Source organism: Lacerta agilis, chromosome 5 (assembly GCF_009819535.1).
Source record: "Lacerta agilis isolate rLacAgi1 chromosome 5, rLacAgi1.pri, whole genome shotgun sequence".
Lineage (NCBI taxonomy): Eukaryota > Metazoa > Chordata > Lepidosauria > Squamata > Lacertidae > Lacerta > Lacerta agilis.
Genome location: NC_046316.1, coordinates 61,742,558 through 61,761,907, shown reverse-complemented (window position 1 = coordinate 61,761,907; position 19,350 = coordinate 61,742,558). Strand labels below are relative to the sequence as shown.

The 19,350-nt window shown below is 42.1% G+C and overlaps 1 protein-coding gene across 3 annotated transcripts in view; it reads left to right on the top strand.

The window, feature by feature from the left end:
- The window catches only part of SNED1 (sushi, nidogen and EGF like domains 1), a 70,598-nt gene that overhangs the window by 10,636 nt on the left and 40,612 nt on the right, over positions 1–19,350 (top strand). For 2 of the 3 annotated variants that reach the window (XM_033150202.1, XM_033150200.1), the window contains exons 2-3: positions 17,433–17,720; positions 18,403–18,543. In XM_033150202.1, the coding sequence (XP_033006093.1) occupies positions 17,433–17,720; positions 18,403–18,543 (429 nt within the window). Of the gene's footprint in view, positions 1–17,432; positions 17,721–18,402; positions 18,570–19,350 lie in introns of those variants that run through there. The other variant, XM_033150203.1, reaches the window with a different exon arrangement.

Below are 19,350 nucleotides of genomic sequence, written 5' to 3'. Positions count from 1 at the left end.
TGCTTCTGATTAATGGGGGAAAGGAAAAGTGGGACATTCTGGGATCAAATCAGAAACTGGGATGGCTTCTGTAAATCCAGGACTGTCCCTGGAAAATAGGAGGGTCTGCAATAATTATAATTTTAAGATATTGCATGCAAAAATCATATTATGTTGAGATAATGCTTGTGTTCTAATTGAGTATCAGCCAGAACTGCTCCATCCTTATACTTGCTGCTGTGACTGTCAGTGCCCTTTTCCCACCTTAGGCAATCACCAGCTTAGTTTGTGCTATTGTGAGCCAATAGTTGCTGTACCTCATGGTATTTATTCTTCCTGTGTGCATCCCATTCTAAAGTTCTACCCAAATTCCTGCTCTTTATGTTTTTCTTCAGCCAGCACTTCTTTGTCACTTCCAGCTTCACTAACTGTTTATGCAACAATATCTGTGTTGTACTAGCTGGCTGTTGCCACTCTATACAATATGTCTGGGAGCTGCTTTGAACTTCCCATTTGTAGTTATTTTACTGGCAATCTTTCATCTTCTTTTACATTTGGCTTCTGGGAGCATCAAAGTCTTTTGTAATGTTTTAGTTCATATCCTGCCAGTGGCAATCAATTATTCCCATGTTTGCTGTCATTCATATTCTGTCATAAGGTTCCCAAGCGATATGTACTTGCAGCTCTTTGTGAATAATTGTAGACCACAAGCATGACGACTGTGTACTGAATGTACAGAAAGTCTGCTCTGCAAAATTTGAACTTCCAGTAAATATTATTGTTGACCCAAAATAGTGGATTTGGGAGGCACTTCCCAAAAGCTTGCCACATGTATTAATCTGGCAGCAAAGAAGTGGGAGCATGTTTGCAGCCAAAACCTTAGAGCAGTTCTCCGTTCTGAGTGGCAAGCTCATTGCTGCGGGTTTTGATATTCACACCAGGAAACTTATAAGTGTGGATTGCATGCATATGTCTTTAAATATCTGTGTTCATGCATCTGGGAACCCTAAGTGGGCAAACAGTTTCTCTTAAATTTTGAAACCAGGTTTATGTTTAAAAATGATTTGGCATGGCAAGCACAGAAATGAAAACTCTGCTCTAACGTGCTCTCTTATTTTAAAACAGATACAGTACAGTGATGATGTTGCATAAATTTTTGAGATTCTGCAAGATTTGAGGGGTGTGTGTTCAGGGATGGGGATTTGCCTTGATCTTCATTTGGGGACATCCATGCTGGAAATGGGTTTCCCCCCAGTCTTATTTTCTAAAATGGAAGGTGCTGATGTCCAACCCCATCTGGAAGCTGAGCCTCTAATCCATCTCTGGGGAACCTGTGGTACTCCAGATGGTGTTGGCGCCAAGTCCCTTCATCCCTGACCATTGACTGATGGCTGGGGCTGATGAAAGTTGGAGTCCAACATCATCTGGAGGGCCACAGATTCCCTATCTCTGCTGTAATACTAATAGTATAAGGATTCAAGGCAGTTTCTCAGTGGTGAAAGACAAAAAGTCACATACTTGGGCCCAACCCTCTTGTGATGCTGGAGATCAGAGGTTGTGGGATACACAGTATTAAATGAATAAATACATCCCCAATATTAAGCTGTTCCCTGTGGTGCCTGTGACTTCTCTTCCTTGTAAAAGTTACAGTTTTGTATATTCATCCTTATAATGCCAGCAGGAACCTACAAGCAAATAAAACCTTTCTGCCTTGTTATAGTTGGACTAATAACACTAAGGTAGGTTGATGAACTTTTTCTTAAAATACCGTACAGCTTTAGAAACCAAACTCAAATCACATTTGTTTGACATGCAGATCTCAAAATTCAGCCCTGACCTGCAGGGAGCAGCTGTTTTTGCTCTACGCTCTCCATTTTTTTTGGTCACTAAGAAAGAATTTTACATGCTCATAATGGTACGAGGTGAAAAGAGAACTCCCCCCCCCCACACACACACACATTCCTGGCTTTGGCAGAATCTATACTTGAAAATTCCTTAATCTGAAAATGCTCAAACGTATCCACACACCCCTCACTTCTCTCATCTTTGCTTCACCAGTTTAATCCTTCCCTTTGTTACCCTAATGTGTTGGGGTGTAGTTTTGTAGCTTGTAATAGTATTATGTAATAATTTTATAATCCACCTGAGATCCTGCCCAGCATATGGTTTTGGAGAAGAGTTGTATACTATTTTCATTGTTTATTGTTAGCGAGGGTTGGTTTTTTTTATAATCAGTAAAATCACACAGCTCTCCTGCATACGTCGCCCCCACCCAGACCACACTGGCTGAGCTCCAATCTCTACAGAATGGCTGTAAAATGCTCCTATCCTTTGTAACAGAGCCAGACTTTTAGTGGGTTGCCTTTGGCAGTGCTGTAAAAGGCAACACCAAGTGCAAGGCAAAGATGAGTCAGGCTGAGAAAGTCTCCACTAGATAGATTTTCTTGGTGCAGTAAAGGCTTTCTTCCTCATGGAACATGAAAAGGGCTAGCAGGGAGGCTAGAATCTCAATCACCACCCCTCCTCCTCAAATCCTATCCGAAAATGTGTGTGTCCGTCCTCTGCCTTGCCTCCCAGGTCACACAGCTGGTCCCTGTCACTGATAAGGACTTGTTCCTGGCACTGGAAATGCTAGCAGTTGTCCTCTTTCACACAAGGAGGTAATTGAACAAATCCTTTAGCAACATCACACATGCACACTTGGCACTCCAGTCTGCCTCTCTTCTGCCCTTCTTCCAATATGGAATGTGTAAGGGGGCTCCTTTTCAACATGGTGCTTGCAAGTGGCAGAGTGAATGAGCATATCTTTTAAATCCAAATCCTCCCCAGTTCTGAGGGATTTTATCACCACCATGGGCAAAATATTTAAAGATCAACTCCTTTCTTGGCCATTGCTCCAAAACTTTAATTATGAGAAGGGGACATTGACAGCGATAGCATTTATGCATTGGCTGTGGAAGCTCCCAGGTGCAGTTCTTGGTATCACCTGGTAAAAAGGATTGTTACCAACTGGTAGGAAATACCTTTGTCGGGGATTCTGCAGAGCTGTTGCCGGCCAGAGTAGACTGCACCAGCTTAGATGAGCAAATTGTCTGGCTTAATTTTTTTTTTCCATAATCTTTTTATTCAAAATTTACAAACATACATTATATTTACAATACTTTCTTATAAAACATTTCTGTGTTCTGACCTCTCAAGGTCTGGACTTCCCTCAATCCTTCGTTCTGGTTTTCACAATATCGTTTCTTTGTTTTTATATTTATTCCATATATTATTGCTTTAATTTTCACAATCAACTTGATCTCTATTATATCATCATACAATAACATTCATTTTATGCTACAAAGCCTCCTGTAATCCTACAAACGTATTCAATTGTGTATATTTTCTCAAATAATTAACAAATTTTTTCCAATCGTCGATAAATTTCTGATCTCGCTGTTCTCTGACTCTCCCTGTCATTTTGTCTAATTCCGCATAGTCTACCATTTTCAAAATCCATTCCTCTTTCGTTGGTAATGTTTCATGTTTCCATTTTTGAGCCATTAATATTCTGGCTGCTGTAGCCATGTATTGGAAAAGTTTTATATCCTCTTTTTTAATTCCTGTATTGATGATGCCTAATAGTAAAGATTCTGGCTTTTTGACAAAATTATACCCTAATATTTTCTTCATTTCATTATATATTTCATTCCAATAATTTTTAACTTTTTTACACTCCCACCACATGTGATAGAAAGTTCCCACACTATCTTTACATTTCCAGCATTTGTTATCTCCTTTGTGCATTTTTGCCAATTTTGCTGGGGTTATATACCATCTATATATCATTTTGTAGATATTTTCTTTTAACGCATTACATGCTGTGAATTTCGTCCCTTCTCGCCACAACCTTTCCCAATCCGTCATCATAACATTGTAACCAAAATCTTTTGCCCAGCTTATCATAACCGACTTTACCTCCTCATCCTTCAGTTCCCACTCCAACAATATCTTATACATTTTTGATAATGTTTTGTGGTTGTTATTTAGTATTTCCCTTTCAAATTTAGATTTTGCATCGTCAAAACCTTTCTTCTTTAAGTCATTTCTAAACATTTCATTTATTTGGTGGTAGTGTAGCCAATCATTTACATGTTCTTTTACTTCTTCATATGGATTGTCTGGCTTAATTTAAGTTGGCTTCCTATGTTTCGGAATCTTCCAACCCGGCATTGGCTCATTGATCTTGTCAGGTCCAGTTTCCGTCTCCCACATTCCAGCAAGATAGTTTTTTTGTCTTCTACTGCCATTTTCCAGTGCCTACCCATGACCAGGACTATACATGGGGGTGGGGTTGCATAATTCTAAAGATTTAGTACAGCCAGTGGTAATGGTTGCAAAGTTCAAACAGTTTTTAGCTCTATTTCTAGGCTCCTCTTGTGAGGAATCCCAATAGGTTTCCATTTTGTGCAGCAGAGAGCCGGGGGGGACGAGGACTTTAAATATATGTATAAGATTTCCAGGTCTGTGGCAAATGCAACATTTTTATTTTAGAAAATGAAAAACCAAATATGTGATAACTGCTGCTGGGTAGCTAGTAATACTGCATATCATTTTGCACAGTGTGTTTGACATTTTTATTAATTCCCACAAAAACTTGGCATTTGGGATTTCTTTATTCTTTTGCTGCCACTGGGACAATAAAGGCATTAGTGACCATGGATTTCCACAGTGTCTGAGAGGACTCTCTCTCTTGGCATGCCTATCTCTGGTGCTGTGGGACAAAGCTCAAAAGAAAGAGAAATCTGCACAGGTAGGTGGAGCAGGGTGCACACAACCTCGAGTATTTGAGAAGCTAAGCTTGGATAATAACTCTTATGTCTCTAGCCTCTAGCTACTTATATCTTAAGAATTTTATCCTGAATACTGGATTAACAGCAAAGCAGCAGATTGTAGAAATGTGAGGCGCCAACTAGTGCAGCAATTCCTTTCGTGGCAGGAGATGAATGTACTTCTCCCGTTTTCACAGGTATTAACAGCAAAAGGTTTAAGCTTCAGTTTCCATTCGTGCATGATTTCAGAGCTGACCCCTACAGCCTGCATTTCATATGTTCTCCATAGCAATGTTTTATTTGGCAGTGACCACATGGGGAGGACTCGAGGGAACCAGAATGCACTAAAACGAAATAGCTTGATGCATGGGTCCTTTGGGAAGAGATGGGTGTAACTTTAAAGGAGGTTTTCCCTCATTAGCATACTGAACTCTGGTTTCTGCTGCTGGCTGTGGTGGAAAAGACTATGTGAACGACCTACGTCTTGGCTAAGGCTCCCTTTCCTCACAAACTTCAGAGGTGAATTGGGGAATCTTGCATAGCTTTTTCTAGTGGGCCAAATTGACACCATTGCAGTAGTGCTCTGTGTTGAAGAGGGAGTCCTGAGATTATTTGAAGATAGGGTCAAGTCACTTCCCTCAAAAGCTTGTTGCTTATATTCCATGCTATGATAAGCTGATTTGAAGTGTAAGATTTAAAGGAACTTTTCCTGGGGTGTGTCCACAAACACACACATACCTAAAAAAATGCTTTGTTGACGTAAACCTACCTGTTTTACAAGAAAGGAGAGTGCTTCAAGAGAGCCCAGCACAGCAAAAGCCCTGACAATCAGCTGGGATCATTTGCACAATGGGAATCCCTATAGTGCAGCTGAGGGGGCAGAAGGAAGCTACTTGGACTCAAAACACTTTCTTTAGCACTTTAAATTCAAGCCACTTTCTGTGGAAAGAAAGAAAAAAATACTGCATTTTAAAACAGCATACAGTATACATATTTTCACTTTTCAGAGGAAGCAGTTTGTATTCAGTGCACCGGAGAAATCACCTTGAATACATCTTATTTCTCTGCAGAGAGGAAAATACCCCATTTTTAGGAGCATTTCTCCCTCTCCATGGACTTCAAAGGGGCCCCATAGAACCAATGATCATCTGATCAGTGGTTACAGGGAGGCTATGTGAAGGCATGCTCCAAGGACCAATCAGCTGATTGGCACTGAAAGATCTTCTTCAAAGGAAGCTACCTTAACTGCTGCTCAGCACTTCCAGTACCTTTCTTTGGAGATGTGTTTTCATCGCCAAATACACCCACCTGTCAGCCTCCAGGGGGGCAGGAGAAATAAGGCCTGCCTGGTGGATTCACTTCCCTGGCCCTTTTTAAGATGCTCAGCTGGTGAAATTAAAGCCTAGTTTATAAACTTGGCTTAACAGTTCATGTGAACCAGGTTACTTTTCTATTGCTGGGGTTGAAGTAAGATTCAGCTGCCAGTCCAATGAGCTTCTGCCAGTCCAATGGCATTGGAGAGCAGCATTTTGTCAGCCTTGGGCACCAAAATGTATTGGGTCAGCTATGGTGCTGACGGCTTTGGGTGAGACTTCTGGCCTATTTGGGATTAGTACCCACCAAACACATTGATCTGTATGAGTTATTGGAAGCATAATAATATCTACAGCTCAAAGTTGTCAGTCCTTGGTTTCATGTTGGATCTGCAGTAACACTGCAGTCCTATACGCATTTACCTAGGTGCAACACTTACTTCTGGGTGGACATGCATGTGGTTGTGCTCTACGAGACAAATTGCAAAGAAGTAGCTGTGTTAAGGCATGCAACAAAAAAAGAAAAAGGCCTATGACACTTTAACAAATTTGTGGCTGATGCATCTGGCAAAAGTGTCTTACAGTATTACAGGCTTATTGCTGTAATGCATTTGTTAGTTTTTAAGGTGCCATAGTCCGAACATTCCAAAGCACCACTTGCTTTTTGTTTGTTGTTTTCCACTAAAGGAAAATCAGTACAACCTTATGGGGGGGAGGTCTTTAGAGTTTTCAAATGGATCCTCTGCTGCCAATTGTTTGAGCTATTGAAGAACTGTGTTTTTGTGCTTTCTTAAATGTCAGCCACTAGAGAAGGGCACCACATGTTTCCGAGCATGTTAAGCTGATGTTTACTTTTTCTTTCCCCTGTCCTCCCCTTCCCCACAACTCCCTCGTGAGTGTTAATAAGCTGCAGGGTTCACCCAGAAGATTGTGCTGTTCTTTGCACCACTGTATGAAGCTTGGGAATGTTCTATTTTTATCTTTAAAGACGTTGGCCAGGATGTGACAAAAGCTCATCTGGAATAAGTAAAGATTCCCCCCCCCCCCAATTGTGGGGCTGTGACTTTTCCAGATAAAGGGAAAACTTCTAACTGTAAATGGGAGAGGCCCATTGCTCTGTAAGAACACCAACTGCCCTTTTTGCTAAAGTGGATTATGTTTCTCGCATGAGCTACATGGGTGGTGTCCAGATTGGCACATATGTTTGTGGGTGCGTTGCTTTTTAGATTTCTTCTTTGGGGGTTAGGTATTATTTGGTTTGGGAGCTTCCCCCCCCCCCGTGATGTTTCTGGGTTTAATTTAGATTTTTCTCCTAATTGTTTTGCTTTCATGTGTTGTGTTTATCATTTTCCTGCTCAGTTTCTTTTTTATATTCCGAAAACAGTTTCTGTATGAGTGCATCATCCATGACATATGTCATCGGCAGGTGGCTCTGACAAATGGCAACAATTAGAAATGGGCGCTCTCTGGGAAAACTTGCGAACCCCCTTCCTGGTGTGGCTTCCTGCAATATCTGCAAAGTGTGGATCTTGTGATTCATATACCTCTACTCTGTACATACATGGAGCGCATCTGCATTTAATTTAGGAATGTGCATTTTCAAACAGAATCTAGATGCAATGGCTTTCAAAAATAGTTATTTATAAATTGGAAACCACATCTTAAAGACTTCGTTCAGCCAACTCTCCTAAAATATAAATGACAAGAGCATCTCCAGATGAGTCCCACTCTAGAGCTGACTATATGCTTGCCTTCAATGTGCACATGGCTAGTGAGGAATGCAAATGTTATCCCCTAAAGAAAGGTATACACCAGGTGAGTTTGGAACAAACAAGAGGAAGCTGAGTTCTTTATAATGCCATAGATGCATGTACAGTCTCCCACCATGTGAAATGGAAGCTTTTGGGCTACATGGGTAATAGCTGGATTGAGTAAATATGCAGTGTATGCCCCTAGGTGATCCTAGGCAATCTCCAGCTTCATCTGAGTGTGCTTAAGCTACATTCCTAAGCACGTTTGTGTGGAAGTATATGCTGCTAGAGCTTATTTCCAATGGAGTGCACTTAGCACTGAAGTTTTAGTTTGTCATTTAAAACTGTGAAGGATGAAGAGAGACATCAGAAGGTGCCTACCTGGAGATACTGGGGATTCATTCAGGGATATTCTGCATGCAAACCAGATGCTCTACAACTGAGTTGCATCCTTTCCCCTTTGAACTTATATCCTTCCATATTTTGACTTGGTTTCTCTTAAGTTCCCCTTTATATGCATATAGAACTGATTTCCGCCCATGACTACAGGCAAGAAATGAATGAGCCATCTTGTGAATGCATGAGCCTTTCCTGAACCCCAGCTTTGCAGCAGTGGCAAATAAAACTACCCCCTGCATTATCTGTTGTAGTCAGAGGACAATGCTTGGTAGAACATTCTAATAACTCAAGACATGCAAAGCATTTTCAGATGACAAACTAAAAACTCAAGCCTCCTTTTAAAGTAAACTCCACTGAAATCAACAGCACTTACTTCCATGTAAATGTGCTGAGGCTCTCCGTGGCTGTTTGCTGTGACATCCTCGTTTTGTTTTGTTTTCTGTGGACATGCTCCTGGCATCTAAATAACCTGGATTGCTTTGAAAAATCCCAACTAGCTTTAGGCAGCTCTTTCTGAAAATCTTGGCCTCTGCTTCATCCCATATTGCTTTAATAATAGGAAGAATGTTCCCATGTGGACATTAAAAGGTTACTAAGAATTTATGAAACAGTAATCTTATTCCCCTTAGTCATGGCAATAACTCAACATGTGTTTACACAGAAGGGTTTGCCTCATACAAAATGCTGACCTGAGGGGTTGCTATACCAAATTCTTCAGCAATATGCTCCGGTAAGCTCTAGCCCTAGCATCAAGAACATGTAGAGGTTAGGGTTTTTTCTTCTTCTTCTCATTCTCCCTGCAACCCAGCTGGGAAACAAAGCAACAGTGAACTGCAGTGTGTGAAAAAATTATTGGGCTTACAACCTTTTTTTTTAAGGAAAAATGTATGTTGATCAGTTTAAGTAGGAATGTCAAAAAGGGTCAAAAGCAGTGTGAATTTGTTAACTTTTGAGGTGGTTTTGCAATCCTTCTCTTACAGAGGTTTTTGAGCCATATAGAACAGAACCTCTGTTGCCCACTGGTGAGATTATTCAACACTTATTTTAACCATCTGGATGCAGGGTCCGTTAATATTTGGCAGCTATGTTTTTCAGTTAGCAAAGCTAGAGCTTCTCTGGGCTAGTCATATCCACACTACATTTAAAGAACTCTTAAACCACTTTAAGAATCCCAGAGAATTCTGGGAACTGTAAGTCTGTGATGTCAGCACTCTTGATAAACTTCAGTTCCCACAATTCTTTGGGGGAAGCCATGGCAGTTAAAGTGATATAAGAGTGCTTTAGATGTAATATGTGGATGTGGCACAAGGGGCCATGTGTGTAGGCTGTCCTAGGTGTGCATGCTTTCTGTATGTTACTTAGGCTGTGTACAAAGTTCAGTCTTTGAAGTGCTATTGTTTCAGGATTCCTAGAAGCGGTTTTGTAGACATCACTGCAAGTGTCCATACCTGTATGCTGTGCAGCCCACTTTGAGGAGTTATTATACAGATGGCATGTCCTCTTCCACTAGTGTGCATTGGTACCATTAGTGTCCACTAGTGTGCATTGGTACCATTGCTCCCTTCCCTATCAATGCCCACCTCACTCCTTTTAAACAAACAAAAAAACAAATAAAATTAATCCTTCAAGTTTATTGATATACCAAAATGCTTGGTAGCATAAAAGGGGTAGGTTTTGAAAACTAGGGAACATGTTTTTAACTCCCATCAGCAGTCTAAGAATTAGGTTATATGCTCTGACTTATAATTTATCAACTTTGACTTATTAACTTTAACTTTTCTTAGCAGAAACTTTTTGTGATAAGATTGCTCTCAAAGCTCTTAAACTTCAACTTATGTAGAACTTCATTGGGAGTTATTTGCATGAAAATATGTTTGATAAGCTGCCATATTTTCAGATGCATCCATAATTGAAACTGCCTTATTTTCCTTGCAAGAATTGGAGATACATACCTGGTACGAGTGGTAATCCTTTTTGAGTGGAGAAACAAGCCGTGTTAGGGCGTTGTAGGGTCATTTAAACAGACTATTGATACATTAAATAATAAGGGCTAAAAATCTCTTGTTTTCCTTGTAAATGAATCTCCTTTCAGTTACATTCCTGCCCATTGTTCACCCTCCACTACCAACCATGAGTTCTATTCCTCTATTGTACTATAAAAACTGAAAAACAACAAAGGCTCGTCTTTCAGTGCCTTACATGATTTTGTTCCAATTATAAATTTGACAGGGCCAATCTGATGAACTAATCCCAATGGGATTCCATTCCATCTGTCCAGTTGATGCTCATAAATTGCACCAGAAGTGATATTGGCGATTCCATCTTTTGCCTATGAAAGTTCCATTTCTTTGAGCCAAAATGGTTCCTTCCTTACAACATTTGATAAAATCTCTCATGACCTCAGTGACTTCTAAGAAGAATGCACTTGTATGTTTTTTCATGACTTCAGAGCTCCCTCTCTGTCTCTCTGCCATCCACACTGCAGGTAAGCCCTGCTTGGGTGCTCAGACTACTTGTGTATAAGGAAACGTGAAAGGGGAAGTCCACTGCCAAGTCCCACTTCCTCTTAGTCAGTTTTGATCCTTCCATAAGCTTGAGGGGGAGGCTGCTCTATAGCACCTAATGCTGGGCTCTCCAAGCAATTCAGAAGCCTTGAATTTTCAGGGTTCTAAATCATGTGGTGAGTCTCTACAAGTAGAGGTGACTCCGTACTTCAGACCTTCACCCTCAAATTCATTGTGGATGGTAAACTCAATGAAGGTGATGCACCAGTGGTTGTAGGCCTACCAGCACACATCCCTTCTTCTCCTTTTGTGCTTCCTTACCTGAACAAGACTGATGGGTGGGGAACATTTTGCAGCTCAAGGGCCACATTCCCATCTAGACAATCTTCTGGGGGGCCACATCCCAGTAGTGGACAGGGCCTGGATCAAAAAAAGTAGGATCAAAAGCAGCACATGTTAACTTACACATCCTTCTCAAGACTCCTTCTTGGCAAGCAAGAAACATGATCAAAGACACATTCTAACCAGACACAACATCCAAACAAGGACCATTGCAGGATGTGCCATGGTAATAGAAGTGTCTGCGAAGTGTTGTGTTGCCTGGAGAGAGTTCCAAGCATGGGCAAAGCCAGGATTTATTGGTGAGGGGGGCAGGCTTTATGTTGGGCAGAACTGAGTTATTTGCAATGCAATTGGTCAGTTAGGTATTTTTATTTATTTATTTATTTATTTATTTATTTACTTGATTTGGGGGGTGGCAGCTGCCCCCCCCCCGCGCACCTCCATGGTTCCAAGGGCCAGATAGAAAAGTCTGGAAGACTGCATTTGGCCTTCAGACCTGAGGTTCCCCATCCCTGGTGTATAGCAAAGTTAAGAACCAAATCCACATGGTGAAAGGGTGACTTTGCAGACTTTGGGAAAATGTTTAGGCATTCGCAGAATTCATCCATGCTGGGCCTGTCTGTGGGAAGTAGCTTAGTTAAGCCTGTGGCAAGCTAGTCCACAATTGAATGGCATGGAGTTGAGACATGATTGTTCTCACTTCTGAGCTAGAACAAAGTACCTGGGATTTTGGTGGGGTGTTGAGCTCTCCTAACTTGTGCATGTTTTATTGCTTTTTTATTCTTTTTATTCAGTCAAGGCAGCTTGCAGCATTTAAAATTTAAATATCAGGACAACAATATATAAAATAATCAATCAACCAAGGAGACAGCATCAGGTGTTAATATGAAGCATAAATATTATCTGCCTCATCAAATAAAAGCCTGCCAGAGCAAAATGGGGTTCTCTTGTGTCCATGCTTCACAGGACAAAGTGTTCCATAATCTAGGTGGACCCTTCTCTCATCCCATTCATCCTTGCTTCCACCCTAGGTGAGACACAAAGGTCTCTCCTCCTGATCTTTAGGAGCAGGCAGGATGATTTGGGAAGAGACGGTCCCCAAGCCTAAGGTTTCCTGATCTAAACCATTTAGGACTGATGATCACCAACACTTTGGATTATGCTGGAAACGAGATTGGTAACTAGTACAGCTGCTACAGAATGGTGTCATATGATCTCATGTGTGTGTGCCCAGCAATATCTTTGTAGCTGCATTCTAAACCTGATGAAGCTTCCAAAGATTCTCAAACATTATCCCTATGAAGAGCATACTGGATGTATTAGCAGTGGTTCCTGTAGTTGCATCTAACATCAAAAGCCTTATGACACAAGTACAAGAATTAGGACTGCAGTGCTTGCCTATGCATTCCTACTCAGAAGTAACTCCTACTGAGTTCCACGGGGCTTACTCCCAGGTAAGTGTGACTAGGATTGCAGCCTTAAGCAATTGGCTGGTTAAAGGGTTTGTTTTTGTTTTGTTTTTTAAATGTAGTTCCCTAAGAAGGTGGTTTTTTTTATAAAAAAAAGTTGAAATACAGTTTACAAAAACTTTCAATAGTGGTGCATCTAGGGCTGGACATCAGGGACAAGGTTCAGGGATCTGCAGTCCAAATGACTGCCCAGGGGGGCAATAAATGATAGGGCAGTTCTTGGGCTAGCATGGATGTGCCAGGGTCAGCCAAGGCTGGGACTGGTCACTACAGCATCGTTTCTTAATTTTAACAAGATTCTATCATCAGGGTGTGGCCAGGCATGTATATGGTCACAAACACTCATTTTTATTTTTATTTACTTTTAAAATACTTTAAGCATTTCTACAACATGAGCAAATGTGCTTAGCATTAGGGAAGCAGAAACAAGCCCTGTTTTATTCCTGTAGCCATGGCGATGCTATGTCTTAAATGAGTTCAAAATGTGAATTCGCATATGCTCAGAGTATGTCTGTGTGTGTGTGTGTGTGTGTGTGTGTGTGTGTGTAGGCAAACTGCTTTTACAGTTACTTTTTCTGTAACATATTGGAAATGTAGAGCCTGGAATGGAGATGGTGGTTTGGGAGGGAAATGACAAATCAGCTGTGTGTTTCACAACTGAAATAATACACTTGGTTGTTTAAGCCCCAACCTTGTCATAAGGTCATCAAATTCAGGGTCTAAAATTACCTACCTATGATGTCAAGAGCATTGTCTTTGAGAGAGGCATCCTCTCTTTTCTCTCACATAGGAGGGAATGCCTCTTCTAAGAAGAAGACTGCTATTGCTGAGCTTAAGCAGTCGTGCATTCCTCCAGTCAATAGAGGGCAGGGTTAATACTAATAGATAGGGGAAATGCAGTTTATGGTTTCCAACCTAACACCTAAGCTCTGCACCTACCTCCTCTGCGTTTTCTCTCTCCTGCTGCACAAGGCAGCCATGAAACTATCTCTCACCATTGTAGGCTTAGAATCCAAAGTCATCCATGTGCATATGAAGTAACTGTAAGTAAAGAACCTTTTCCCCCTTTACCTATGGGACCTATGCATTTTTTTTATCCTATTAAGCAATGCTAGTGATGTGTGAATGAGACAGACGATGGCTGGTGAGTTAGCTCCTGCTTCCAAACTATTTTTACTCTGCTAAATACAGTACAGTGTATATATATGCTATAAGTCAACAAATTGTATTAGTAATAACACATATGTTCCCCTAACAAAACTAATGATTCTTGCTTCAGAATGATTACTTTTCATCCATATGCATATTTAATTGTTGAATTGACTAAAATTCCTATTACCGGTATTAATTTAGCCGTGCTTAAAACATGACACATTGATTTCAGTGGGTCTGCTCTAATGATGGCTAAGTTTGCATCTAGTGCTAGGTTTTTTAATTGGATGGTAGCCCCAAGGGGAAAGTAATGTTGGTTGGTTGGAGCTGACCCTTATTGATGCTTCTTCTGGTAGCCAACCAATGCTCTTCAAGGTATTCCTCTTCCAAAGCAGAGCACATGCAGGTTTTATGTTGCCTGTGTTAATCTGCCTTTAATCTGTTTTACATCTGCAGAGGCATTGGACTCTACCTTCACTTTCCTGTGCTCTGCTGTACAATGATGCTGTGATTCGCAGGCTCTGCTTAGATTCCAAGCCTATGACTGGCCACTCACGCATATACACAAAGCATTATTTGAATTCAGAGTTTGCTCACCAGAGTGAAACAGCCTCCTCTCCTCACCTCCCCGCCTCCCAATGTCACACCTGCATCTCAGACCACATTCCATCCACAAACAAGGCCTTAGCTTCTTTCCCCAGCAGAATTTTCCTGCTCCTTTCTGTATAGGCCAGAGTTCAGAAGGTTTGTGGTTTCTTCTCATTCCAGAGAAGTGAGTGATCCTTGTGTGCACATGGAACACGAAGGAGTCACCAAGCCAGAGGGGGCTTCCTGGGGGGGCAAAGGACTAACTTGGGCTTGGGTTTCTCTTGTGAAGTGCTCCTTTCGGTGGTAAGCAAAGCACCGCTTGCAAAAAAAAAAAAATAATGTTGGCATGCTGCACATGGGGGCTCATTATTACTAATTCCCTGCCTGCTTTGGAAAATGCTACAGTAAAGAGAAAGCTGTCGACAAATGCTTTGCAGCATAGCCTAGCCAAACTCAATGGAACTTGTGGTTTAACTTAGGAACCCTCTAGTTTTTAGTCTTAGAATTGTCCTTGCCAACTTTGGAGTCAAAACTCTGCTGCTTGACCAGAGAGGTACACACTACAGAAACCATAATATGCTTAATTTACTAGATGATTAACCAAACCAACAATGTTGTTGTTGTTGTTGTTGTTGTTCAGTCGTTCAGTCGTGTCCGACTCTTCGTGACCCCATGGACCAGAGCACGCCAGGCACGCCTATCCTTCACTGCCTCTCGCAGTTTGGCCAAACTCATGTTAGTAGCTTCGAGAACACTGTCCAACCATCTCACCCTCTGTCGTCCCCTTCTCCTTGTGCCCTCCATCTTTCCCAACATCAGGGTCTTTTCTAGGGAGTCTTCTCTTCTCATGAGGTGGCCAAAGTACTGGAGCCTCAACTTCAGGATCTGTCCTTCTAGTGAGCACTCAGGGCTGATTTCTTTGAGAATGGATAGGTTTGATCTTCTTGCAGTCCATGGGACTCTCAAGAGTCTCCTCCAGCACCATAATTCAAAAGCATCAATTCTACGGCGATCAGCCTTCTTTATGGTCCAGCTCTCACTTCCGTACATTACTACTGGGAAAACCATAGCTTTAACTATACGGACCTTTGTCGGCAAGGTGATGTCTTTGCTTTTTAAGATGCTGTCTAGGTTTGTCATTGCTTTTCTCCCAAGAAGCAGGCGTCTTCTAATTTCGTGACTGCTGTCACCATCTGCAGTGATCATGGAACCCAAGAAAGTGAAATCTCTCACTGCCTCCATTTCTTCCCCTTCTATTTGCCAGGAGGTGATGGGACCAGTGGCCATGATCTTAGTTTTTTTGATGTTGAGCTTCAGACCATATTTTGCGCTCTCCTCTTTCACCCTCATTAAAAGGTTCTTTAATTCCTCCTCACTTTCTGCCATCAAGGTAGTATCATCAGCATATCTGAGGTTGTTGATATTTTAAGCATAACCTTGCTAGCATGAACCAACAATGTACAATATACTAATAAAAGCAAATCTGAATCAGCAGCAAGATGGATGCCTTAGGTGACACAGTTTGAAAGAGACAATAAGGATATCATCTCCAAAGCTGCTGTGGGACCAGTTTTGCACAGAGGAGCCCACATCAAGACTGCAGTGGCTGCAGTTAAAGCTTAATACCTTGCATGAAGGCATCTGCAAAGCAAATTGCCCCTAGAGCAAGGGTGGGGAAGCTGTGGCCTTCCAGATATTGCTGGACTGCAGCTCCTATCATCCCTGGCCATTGACCATGCCAGCTTGAGCTGATGGAAGTTGGAGCCCAGCATCCGTAGGGATGCAGCTTACCTTCACATGATGCAATCAGAGTCTTTTAGTGGTGAGGCAAGGAGTAAAAAGGAGCAAGAGACCTTTCTCAATCTGATTCTTCAAAAAATGCCCCTCCAACCCAATTGGGACATAACCCAAATCGATCAGCTGTGATCTGGCCTGTGGGTCCAGAAAAAAGCATATGATAATCACCTTTCTTGAACTGCAGCAGTTCAGAATGAAGGCAAGAGATTGCATGATCAAATGCTCCCTGCCCATTGAAATCTTAGCAGGCTGGGGGATATGATTCCATTCCAGGTAGTTTTTTTAAGCATTCAAATATGCAGTCAACACTAGCATACTGAACTGTAAAGTCAAATGAGGGCTGTGCTGGGTTACTTCTCTGAATGTGTAGATTGATCCCGATTCTTCCTTTTTCATGTGGAAAATTCTGTCTATTACTACCCTGCCTCCTGTCTCTGTTGTGTCAGTCACAAATGTTGCAGGCTCATGATATGATATTAATCAACAAAGGTGTATAAATGGGGTGAAACAGTCCAGCGTAGTAAGGAAGGAGAGATGACATCCTACCTGCAAGGGTTTTGATTCTAAGAGAGGGAGTGGTGTCTCTCCTGCTCCAGCAGAGCTGCTCGTGTATATATACCCCAGTGTCTTTACATTGACCAAAGAGGCAATAAATAACCTTCTCCATCTCCTAGTCCCTTCAGAATAAACCCTTTTGCCTCTTTAACACGAGGAAGTGAATAGTAAGTCCTGCTGCCTTGTGAGGTGAGTGACCCAAACGAACTGCACCCTGTTTGTTCAAATCACTGTGGCTGCCGCAGTTTTCTCAGCTGTTCCTCCTTCCTTTGGCCCATCTCCGGCAGGAGAACAGGGCATGACTTGTTCTGCCTCCTTTCTCAGACCCCTTGGCCATGGCTCTCAAGCCCTCATGTGCAGCAAGCAAGTGGCAGGGGTGGAGAGAGTGGGAAGGGGGGTGTTTGAAAGGAGAGGCAGTTCCCTGGATTATTTTTTGGCACACAGTTTTTCATCTACAAGTTAGAAGGGTGGTGTGCCTGCATTTTAAAGGCTAGGAAGGGGAACACGTACTTAGAAAAAGAAAACTTTCTAAAGTAAGTGGTGAGGCTTGTCTTGTGGGGCAGCTCCTTCCTGAATTTTTCTGCTGTCTCTGCATCCTTTTAAAAAAAATCATCAGTGGAAGGCATGCAAGAGAACAAACAACCTTCAGGCATAGCAGTGTTTCTACCCTCTGTACAAAGTCAGGGCCCACGAGTTCAATTTAATTCAAATCCCCTGATTGTTTACCCTTTTTGCTTTTTCACCATGCCTCACTTTTTCTCCTGTCTAGGTCAACAACAATGGAATCATTTCCTTTTTGAAAGAAGTGTCTCAGTTTACACCAGTGGCTTTCCCCATCTCCAACGACCGGCGTGTGGTTGCTGCTTTCTGGGCGGACGTAGATAACCGGCGTGCAGGGCAAGTGCATTACCGGGAAACTAAGGACCAAGCCACTTTGATGAGGGCCACTAAGGACATCCGGCAATATTTCCCAGAATTCCCACAGTTCTCTGCCCAATGGGTATTCGTGGCCACTTGGTACCAGGTCACCTTTTTTGGAGGAAACTCGATTTCTCCGGTAAGTGGTGAAAGATGTTGGCGTTGGGTACTGGATAAGGGGGTTATTTTCCACAGTGCATATTGGGGTAACCAATGTGGTTGAATTACAACTCACATAATCCTTGACCATTGGCCATGCTGTCTGGGACTTATGGGAGCTGCAACCCAACAACTTCTGGAGGGCACTATGTCAGCTATCCTTGATGTATATTCTGTTTCATGTTTTACAGTTGCAAACTACAATGTGTAATGAGCTGCTGAAGCAGTTAAACTTTTATTTATTTCAAACATTTACATTCCACTTTCCCGCTATGGAAGCCTTCATGGCAGATCAAAAAAAATTGTGGGGCGGGGGGAGCACACAATCCAATAACAAAAAGAATGAGTTTTAAAAGCTAAAACTATAAAATTAAAAAAATCATAATAGCAGGTACAAGAGCCTGAATAGAAAGCACATTGGAGAGTGGCAAAGCGGGTTAACTATTAAAAGCCTAGAATGCCCTTGCTGAAAATTCAGGCTCAGGCCTTCTACCTCTTCCTGTAGTTGAATTCTGTAGAAGGTAGGTCCTATGTTCTGAGAAGGGATTATGAACCATAGTGGCTGACTTTCCAGATAAACAGTCTGGCTCTGATAACTAATTCTGCAGTTTATTGTGACATGTTCATTGTGGCTTTTGCAGTGTTGTTCTTTTTTCTTTCAGGTTAACACCTTCCAAATAGTCCTCATCACCGATGGCATGCTGTCCTTCACAATCTTCAACTATGAGTCCATCACCTGGACCACCGGAATGCATGCCAGCAGTGGAGGAGACTCAGCAGGCCTGGGAGGCATTGCGGCCCAGGTAGACTCCATGGTCACACCTTGCAAGCAAGTCTTCTTTCTAATACATGGCGTGCATTTTTTCCAGACAGTAGTTTTGAAATAGCAAGGCAATATTTCCTCAGCCCCAATTTCTCTTACCCTCTCTCCAAAGCCATATAGGGAGCTTTGTGATAGAGCAACCACAGCTCTTTACATTGGCCAGTGCCTCATGGTTCCTTCCCATCACAACCTCAGACTCTTTAAAAGAGCCACCCAGCAGAGGCTGCAGCAAGTACAGCCTCCCTTTGGTATTTTATTTTATTTTTTTCAATTCTGGTGTGCTGTTTTCTTTCTTTTAACCAGTGGCTGTTCAGATGTGTGAATTTACCACTAATTGATCTGTGCTTGGCTGGCTGCCGGCTCTCATCTGAGCGTCTCCGGTAGGCAGGAAATTGCAGGTGTAAAGGAAATGGACCCATTTTCAATCCCAGAAATTCAGAAGTGCAGGCTTTTATGAACTGTAAACAGAACAGTAACCACATGCTTTGGAATACTGTACAGTGCTTCAGGAACACCCTGCCCCAGTCCAGCCAAAGCATGAGAGAGAGAGAAAGAGAGAGAGAGAGGAAGTTGAAAAGTTTTTCACCAGGCTTGTGACCAAGTTTGCAAAAAACGTGCTGCTGTAACTCGCAAGGCGATAGAGTGCCTCGGCACGAGCACCTCACGGCTCAGCATGGCAAAGGCTTCTGCTTGGCTAGAGCTAGCAAATCTGTTCTCGTTTCACGGAAAGGAGCTAGAGTGTCCAAGATTCTCTTGGATTCACCCTGTGCAGATGAATGAGGATGAA